The sequence below is a fragment of the Pyxicephalus adspersus genome, chromosome 11, assembly GCF_032062135.1.
Source record: "Pyxicephalus adspersus chromosome 11, UCB_Pads_2.0, whole genome shotgun sequence".
NCBI classification, from domain to species: Eukaryota; Metazoa; Chordata; class Amphibia; order Anura; family Pyxicephalidae; genus Pyxicephalus; species Pyxicephalus adspersus.
Genome location: NC_092868.1, coordinates 9,818,738 through 9,828,303, shown reverse-complemented (window position 1 = coordinate 9,828,303; position 9,566 = coordinate 9,818,738). Strand labels below are relative to the sequence as shown.

General features: G+C 43.5%; 1 protein-coding gene across 2 annotated transcripts; it reads left to right on the top strand.

Moving 5' to 3' along the window:
- The first annotated feature begins 949 nt into the window (after positions 1-949).
- On the top strand, positions 950-7,467 carry LOC140340595 (zinc finger protein 574-like). 2 transcript variants are annotated; one of them, XM_072425902.1, is made up of 2 exons: positions 950-1,065; positions 4,634-7,467. In XM_072425902.1, the coding sequence occupies exon 2, from the start codon at positions 4,652-4,654 to the stop codon at positions 7,403-7,405; it is 2,754 nt and encodes a 917-aa protein (XP_072282003.1). In that variant the 5' UTR covers positions 950-1,065; positions 4,634-4,651; the 3' UTR covers positions 7,406-7,467. The 2 variants fall into 2 exon arrangements, with proteins under 2 accessions (XP_072282003.1, XP_072282004.1); XM_072425903.1 differs by lacking the exon at positions 950-1,065 and adding an exon at positions 1,140-3,127.
- The last annotated feature ends 2,099 nt before the right edge of the window (positions 7,468-9,566 follow it).

The window sequence follows — 9,566 nt, the reverse complement described above, 5'->3', positions numbered from 1 at the left end:
TAATCCCATAGGGCAGTCCGATCCATCCAGAGGTGTCTTCTATCGTTTCCAGCGTTGTCTTTGCATCTGTCTTGGGGCCAGCGCTCTGGGCGCCGCCATCTTCACTTCTTCTGGGCTCTTCTTCCTATGTCATCTGACCCTGGTGCGAGATCGGGTGATGTAGATGGGAAAAAAACCTGCGGATCTCACTGTGCATGGGTAAGATCGGCTTTTTTCTCCCCTTTTGACGAAAGGGCTCCTTCTGTTAATTCCTAAGTTGCTCGGGCATGCGCAGAAGGAGCACCCAAGAGCCTCCCGGGATGTGTGACGTAGGTATCCTGGGAGGCTCTGTGCTCCCGTTCATTAGGGGGCGGTAATGCACCCTTTTTATAAAAAAAGTGTTGCACTTAAAAAAAACAAACAAACAGAATTTTTACCCTACATAGAAAGGTTGTCTCGCTTTTATGTAAAGTGAAAATTTAGTTTAGGCTCGCTTTAACAGCAGATACCCATTGGAGAATGCTGTTAAAGTTTAAATGAATTGGTTCGACATGAAAAAAAATTATCTGAATGCGTAGTTCTCTATAGTTCCCTAATGTGAAGTTAAACGTAGGCATATTGGCCAATCACAACATGTGGCGCCACTGGTATGGCCACCATGACAGTTGTTAGGTCACCCTCCATTATATGGGGTTAGAATTCCAAAATATAACACAAAATAAAACTTAAGTTTGAAAAAACATCTTTATTTCAGAATTGTAATTTTTCCATTTTTTTGACGTATTAAAAATAAATAAAAAAATGAATTCACAGCTTCTTCTGACTGGACCATAAGCCCCGCCCCCCGAGGCTTCCCCTGACTTTGCTTTGATAGGTCACATGACCTGCCCAGCAGTCCAGCAGGAAGCGTCAGTCAAGGGCGTATCGCTATTGGCCAGCTTTATTCTCGCTGACGTCTCTGTCACGTGATAGCGTCCTATTCCCGGGGCGCAGTGATTGGCCGGCGCATGATAGCCAGTCAGGAGATAGGATGTTGATGGGTGAGTGCGGCTGAGGAGGAGGCGGAGGGCTGCTCAGTGAGTGCCGGTGAGTGGGCGGGGACTGGCGGGCCATGTGTACGGGGTAATAGTGGGGTATTCATAACGGAGGGTTGGTATAGGTGGTGTGTGGCCATGGTCAGGCTGTGACAATGTGAATGGCTGCCCATAGACACGTAGGGCACTCTTAGGGGATTCTTTGGCCTAATGCTCAGGGTCAGCTTCTCCAGCCTCTGTGGTTGCCATGGCTGCATGTTGGGTAAGTGCAGCTTTAACTTACCAGCTGCCTGTGCTGACTTGCCTTGAAGGGTGGACGTTCCAGGGCTGCCATTGCCTTTCATTAGCTGCTAGGTCTCTTTCATTTCATTGAGTTAGGGTGGAGACTGGGGGTATCGGGGAGCTGGAAGCCATTTAGTCCCTCGAGAAGCCGCCAGGTGTCAGTAACCGCTGGAAAAGAAGAGCCTTCATCTTTGAGTCACTCCGTCCTCAGATCCGCCATCCCCAGGGGAAGCTTCACTTGCTTGGGTTCCATGCTGCACTCTCTGGTTCTGTCTGTGGGACCGGACCTCCGTACAGAGCTGGGATCAGATTTGAGGACTCTCTGGGACTGATCAGACTTATCCTTCCCCCTTTGCAGGTTTTTTTATCTTCCCTTAAAGTGGAACTTTCATCAAATAATCACTTTACTGGTGAAAAGCCTTGGATCCATCCACTAACCGAGCCTTAGCTTCCCTCATCTTTTTATAGCTGGAGTCTTCTTTCTGGGTTCTGCAATCCAATCTTGTGCTGTGCATGCAAAAGATTAAAACAATTTCCTCAAAAAAAAAAAAAAATGTCCAGTGCTCAACCCAGAATTTTTTTTTAAGCCTGGTGGGAAGAAGCTGTAGGCATGTGGCAGCCCCTGTATTGTGACCCAACTCTTCAGTAACCACCCAAAAACAGCTGCGTAATTACTGAAAACTGTCAGGTGGTGCGCCCAGCTAAAAGGGGCTGGGGAGAACACTGATGTCTATCTTACTTCGCATGCACAGGAGCAGCAGCCCACAGCTTCCTGGGATATGTGATGGAAGTATACCAAGAAGCTGCAGGTTTACCCTTCCGGCTTTACCGCTGCATCAGTAAAGACAGAAGGGGAGACCTCCCCAAATATTTTTTTTATATAATGTTAAAAATTTGATGATAGGTCCACTTAAACTCAAAATTTTTACTTTACGTAAAAAGGTAGACAGGAGCCCTTTGTTTAATGGAAGAAACCAGCTCATCTCACTGCGCATGTGTAATCTTTTACCCCAGCTACATCACCCGATCTCTGGCCGAAGACGGATACTGAGACGACGCGGGACCCAAACAAAGCAACATATGGTTTACTACTCTCCATAAACTATAAATTTCACTGAGACAGAGTAGATGCCACTCCGTTCTCCCTACAGTAAGCCAACCTTCCCCTCTGGATTTTTACCTATGTGATCTAAGGGCAGAAAGTGGTTCAAAGGCCTCTGTGAAGATGGACAATGCAAAAAGGGTTTATATGGAGACTTCTGATTGCATTGGGCTCTCATGGGAGGGAGGGTTATAGTAGGTCAGGAGATACAGAAAGAATATGTACTTATCCTGTAAAGAGTTCTAGTGTTCATCCCAGGCATTTTTTTAGCTGGGTGTGAAGAAGCTGTAGGTGGGTGGCAGCCCCTGTATTGTGACCCAGCTCTTCAGTACCCACCCAGAAAAAAACAGGTGGTTACTGAAAAGTGCCGGTTGGAGTGCCCAGCTAGAAGGGGCTGGGGAGAACACTGAGTTCTGGCAGTATAGGTACTATGGTGTGGTGCGATGGTTCTGGCAGTGCAGGTACCATGGTGCGGTGGGTCTGGTAGTGTAGATACCATAGTAGTGTCAGTGCTCATATGGCTCTCCCTATAGCACTTCCTCTGACCAACCCTTTAGCCCCCACCTAGTGTAAGATGATCACAGGATAATCTTCCCTCTACATCACATGACACACAGCTGGTCCAGGTACACTTCTTGCACTGTTGTAGGTCATCTGCTGATCGGGTCTCAGAGTCTCGGGTCTCCCAATGGTCATATGCAGCCTTCATGCCAGAGTCTGGGTGTAAGGGGTGAGTACAGATCGGTGTGTACAGTAACAATATGTGGAGACATTCATTTGCACCATCTGCTTCTTTATAGTGAAAATAACAATTAAAAACACAGTAATATAGATGCATTGTTGCTGATTCCCAGAGATGGTATTCAATAGACCGTGGTTACATGAAGCCTGGTTATACATAAATCAGCACTGGGCTCCATATTATGGCGGATTCTTAATACTAATTGCTTTTAAGTCACACAAGAAGTGGTGTTTGATGTCCCACTTGATTTAGAGTCATGCATGCACACACGTATTCTGGCATGGATGATTTGTATGATTAGCAGAAGTCCCTAGTGACGCTTGTATCTTGCTGCGATATGGCATTGGGTTACCAAACATACCATTTGTGCATTGTTAGAAGTGGTCCACAAAGCTCTAATGCTTTTACTGCAGCAATACATTTCCTCATGTTGATGTTGCAAGTGTCACAAACAATCATTTAATGTGTTTGGATTCCCTAAGTTCAAATGTGAGATGTTACAAAACATTTTATTAGTTACAATATGTTCTTCTCTAAAATGTGTACCCAGCTTGTAGTTTGAAGCATTTTGCTGTGTTACAGTATCTTTGTTTCAGTGGAAGAAGGTTGTTGGGGATTTGTTTCGAGATTCATATCGGCAATTCAGCAGATTGTCAGAGATGATAAACGGAAGACTCCGTTGGACAGGGTCCATAATGCAGTTGGTGCATTTGCATTTGAGTTAATGTCCAGGAGCTGCTGCAAATGTTTCCAATGAAATCTCTGGATGGTGACGGTTTTCTTCACATGGCTCAGATATGCCTCAAGCTTTAGAAATTCAGTGCCAACGAATCCTTTCTTAAGTATGGGTGAATCGTGGAGGCAGTTATTGCTGGCAAACCCGTTGCATGGCTATTATGGTGTTGCATTGTTTTAATGATTTGAATCTTTAGCTTGGAGCAAATAGGCAGATCTAATGGGGAAGGGTAGTCTTAGATACCTTATCCTAATACATGTTCTAATATAAAGATTTAAAGTGTTGACGCTTTAGAATAAACCGGACAGCCAACTTACTTTTACTCAGAATAAGAAATCCACAATAGCCTCCATGTTTCTTTGGAAATTTAAAGCACAATTCTATGAAATAAATCTCAAGTTTACATTATTGGGAAATGATGATATTATGGTTTCATGTGGACTGTTTAGCAGGAGGGGTAACAATCCATATCTGTTTCTTGGTGTTATCCAAAGACTTGTTTGTGATATAAAGATGCTGAACCATTTGTAGTCCAATTATTGTATTGCTTATTTAAATATGAGGCTTAGTGTACAAAGTATATTGAAACTGATTCAAAACAGACATTCCGCAAATGAGTGCTAAAATTATAAATTCTGGGAGTATTAAAGATTAGTAAACTTACTGCATGCAGACAAAGCATAGGTTCACTTTACAATACTTTGGGACGACATTATTAACTAGTTTATTGATCGTACCTTTTTCTTTTTTTTTTACAGATTTTCTTCTAATCAGCCATGGCTGAGGGCGTCCAGGCACCAGTTGTATTCCAACACCAATACATGTGCTCAGAGTGTGGTCTTCTCTTCAATACATTGGAAGATGTCTTGGTTCACCAACAAAACCATGTCGGTGGAAGTGTGCAAGCAGCAGTTTCCCAGGATGTCTCCCTTGAGTTGGGAGAACTGCAGGGTTTGGTCCAGGAAAGTCAGTACCAATGTTTAGAGTGTGGACAAGTTCTTTTGTCACCAGATGAGCTTCTACATCACCAAGAGTTGCACATGCGGGAATTTCCACAGACTTCCTCTTCCTCATCGTTAGAAAATAGCCAAATCCACTACCAGTGCTCTGAATGTAAAGAACTTTTTACCTCCCCTGAACTTTGGCTTGCACACCGCCAAAAGCATGAAAAAACAGAGCAGCCAACTCAACAAAGTGTTGTGTTGCAAACCGGAACAGGAATCCAGGCCTTGCTTAGCCTACAGAATGTTCTCATGGATGAGAGGACTTTAAATGGATGGGGTGTAGAAGTTCCAGCGGTAGTTGCAGCCACAGAGAATGCAGCACAACCTGCACCACAAACAGACCGAACATCAGTAACTGAAAGCTTACCTATGAAGAGAGAAGTGGTACAAGTCTCAGAGATGCACCCATATGAATGCTCTGAGTGCCTTCAACTATTTTATACCCCTGAGGAGTTTCTTGATCATCAGGGTAGACACTTTATGGAGTCAGAGAAGGAAAGCTCGACTTCCCCCTTGTACAGTAGCTCAGAAAATGCTACACCCTCGCCCAGTATTATTGAAAAATTAAGAAAAGACTGGATGATGGATGAAAATGAAGAAACAACTGGAGAAAGCATAGGGTTAGTACAACGTGTTTACCGCTGCCAAGAGTGCAAAAAAGAATTCATTACAGCAAAGTACCTTCGGAAACATCGCAAGGAACACCACAGCATGGAGTTTCCATGTCCTGACTGCGACCGTTTCTTTACCTCTGCCAACCGTTTGCAGTCCCATCGCCGGGTGCATGTTGAAGGAAACTTGCAGTGCCCAAATTGCTACAGAGTGTTCAAGAAGGAAAGTTCTTTGGAGCAACATATGAGAATACACCGAGGGGAGGCTCTCTATCTTTGTGTGGACTGTGGTTTAGGCTTTGGTACAGAGATTACTTTGATTTTGCACCGGAAAAGCCATACTGCAGACCCTCTGCATCGCTGCCACTGCGGAAAAACGTTCAGTAATATGACTAAGTTTTTGTATCACCGAAGGACACATTCTGGCAAAAGCGGTGTGCCCACCCCAAAGCAGGACAAACCCCCCGTAATACAAGAGAACCCTCCACTTCCTTCCAATATTCCCCCCAGTTTAGCTGCAGTGCCTTTCACAAGTTTGACTGCTACAAAGTTTCTGCCTCAGCAAACCACTCTAAACAATGTGACACAAAATGCACAGTCCCAGGAAAATGGGTTCAACTTGCACATTTCCACAACTGAGCCAAAGAATGGCTCAGAAACTCGGCCTGAAAACTTCAAATGCACTCATTGCAGCAAAGACTACCCAACCCACCTAAAAATGGTTCAGCACAAGCAGATGGTGCACGCCATGGAAAGAAAGCACAAATGCAGCGTATGTAGCAAATACTTCAAGAAGCAGGTGCACTTGCGAAACCACATGCGCACGCACACAGGTGAGCGTCCTTTCCAGTGTACAGATTGTGGCAAGACATTTGGCTCCCTGGCCAATCTAATACGGCATCACCTTGTACACACAGGAGAACGGCCTTACAAATGTGACCTGTGTGCACGTTCATTCACCCAGAGCTCTAATCTGCAACAACATCGTACTCTGCACACTGGCTCCAATCCATTCCCTTGTAAGATCTGTGGACTAGAGTTCAACAGGGCTTCCAAACTTGCATTGCACCAGATCAGACACACGGGCATCCTTCCTTACAAATGCCCTGACTGCGGCAAAACATTCTTACGCAAGAAACTATTGCAGCTGCACCAGCTTGAGCATCAAGGAAAAGCTGTGATCTACTGCAAAGATTGTGCCGTTGTTTTTCCCGAAGAATCGAAACTGGACGAACACACTTGCAGTAGCAAAAAATCATGTCAGTATAAATGTCCCACATGTGGCAAAAAACTGAACTCCAATTCCAGTTTGAATCTCCATCTCTTACTCCATACAGGTCAGCGACCTTTTAAGTGTCACGTCTGTGGCAAATGTTTCACCAGCCAAAGAGGAGTTACGCGACACCAGCAGTGGCATTCCGGAGTCCGACCGCATAAGTGCAGCGTTTGTGGAAAGGCCTTTGTCGCATCTTTCAGTTTGCAGTTACACCAGCGTGTTCACACTGGAGAACGTCCGTTTCCATGTCTGGACTGTGGTAAGAACTTCCGACAAGCCGCCCACTTACGGGAACATAGACGCTTGCATACAGGGGAAAGACCCTTTCGCTGTGAGGATTGCGGAAAGACCTTTGTCCAGTCACTTCACCTTGCAGAACATAAACACGTCCACAGCAATGACAGGCCTCACCCCTGTCCTGATTGCAACAAAAGCTTCAAAACCCTTTCCAATTTAAGAAGCCACCGCAAAATACACCAAAACCTGACGGCTCAGCCACAACAGACAATTATGTGCACCGAACTGGGTGAACCCATAGCCATAATTGAGAGCGTAGAACCGCTGCCACTGGCTGAGACTATTGAGATTTACCAGGCGGCACTGGAAGGAAATTTGCAGGTGGAGAATGTGACTTTATAGGGATACTCACTGTTCATACTGTAAATAGTTTATTAGAACTATAAATGGCTTATATTTATAAACATCTGGCATTCCTTTTTATTCACAAACAAAGCAGGGTAACGGTCTGTGGGAACCACAACAAACCTATAAGTGTAACTACAGATAAGAATAACATAGCTATGTGAAAGTAAACCTTTGTTTTTAACGGCTTTATTTAAAACTCAAGAAGAAAGCCTAAAGATTTGCATATAGATAGTCCTTGGGTAGGATTACTTTTATTTTGTGCCTTGGTGATGGGTGTCATCACAACAGGAAGTCTGCAGAACATGTCTTGTGTTATTGATATAAGCTGCATTTGCTTATCGTTTAAGAATGTTACGTCTTCAACTATTGGGTTAATGCTTTGATTTCAGAGCTCTTCCCTGACCTAGAACAGATGTAGAATTCTGACCTGTTTATGTTTAGAAAGTTTGGTCTAGGTCAAGGGCTCTAAAGTTTTGAAGCTGGTGTGGTCAAGTAACAGCACCATAAGGTTTAAGTGGCATGCTGCAACATTAAAAATGCCAAATACGAGGTTGCTTTTCACTTCCAATCTGATAAAATAATTGGAGCTGAAGGTAAATCTGCTACTGGCAGATTGTAACAAAACAATTATTGGGTTTTGATGTGTTGGTTTAATATTGAGTGCAGTTACACAAGTGTGTATGTGCAGAAACGATTGCTTAAATCCATTTTATTGCGAATACTTTCTGTCTGAAAAAGATGATGGAAAGGGCAGAATATTATACTTGCAGTGTAATCTTACAATTTACCGATTAGCTTGGTTGGTCCATTATGAAATGAGCAGTGGTTCTGCTCATGTGTACCATGTGGACAGCTAAATACATCTCCCTGAGTAGTTTTCTAACAATTCTATACCAGGCTTGTTCATTTTTTGATCCAGGTGCCAGATTGCTTATCTTCCAAAGTCTGGGGGTCAAACCATTTGTTTTAAAATGCATCATTTTATACAGTTCTGTATATATCCCACCCCCTCTGACATATTCACAGCAAGAGCATGCACATAAATAAACAGTATCTTCTAATTCTTTAACCATCTCAATTACAATATGAAAGTGCAGAATCATCTCACAATGGACTCATTGCTATGCACTGAAAATATGCATGCCTCCAGTTTGACACTTCATGCTGTTTGTCCTTGACAAAACTAAGACCTTTCTGAAACATGAGTGGCTTAGCAGCCTATAGGTAAGCGCCCTAACAGCCACCCCTTTCTAGGTGAAAGCAGATAAAGGCATCACCTAATAGAGCAATTCTGCAAAAAGTTCCCCTGTCATGAAATAGATATGGGGGCTGCCAATGCTAGTGTCCCAATCATGATAGATGCCAAGCTATGACTTCATTATTGCCACCCATGCAATCCAAGTTGTGATATGGAGTAACCATAGAATCTGATACTTTAATCTTTATAATTTCAATGGCTATACTATAAGAGACATTTCTATAGCAATGCACCACTAGACTTTACCACCACTTGACTTTAAGTGAACCAACTGCTTGCTGAATATGATGGCCACAGTATTGTCATGGTTGGGAAGAATCAACATATACAGTTTGTGGTGGTTTTTAAATACATAGCGGTCCTTCACGTGAACTAGAAAGGCAATTCTATTGCATTTGGGCCTGAACAAGCGATAGGTTGCTTCAGCAGTGTACAGTGCAAAACCTGCAACGTATGCTACTGGATTGGTTCACATCCCATGGGGGTCTCTCCGAGCAAATTCACCTTTCCTAAAGAGAACTAGACTAATATTTAAATAGTGATATAGCTGCCTATATACCGCAGCTGGTATGCAGAGGTCTCCATTTTCCTAACATACACTGTTGCCAAAAACATGTGGACCCCTCACCATCTCTCCTATAAAAGTATGAAATTATTGGCATTGATATAAAATAGGCCTCCCTCTTCTTTGTGTCTTTCACAGCCATTCATAAAATTTTGGAGTGAGTTTGTAGGAATCTGTTTCTATTCAGCCAAAAGAACGTTTATAAAGGTTGATACTAATGTTGGACAAGAGGACCTGGCTCAGAATTGTTTTTCAGAATAATCCCAAAGGTGTTTAGTAAGGTTGAGGCCAAGGTTCTGTAAACATCCCCGGTATTCTTCCACAATAAACTG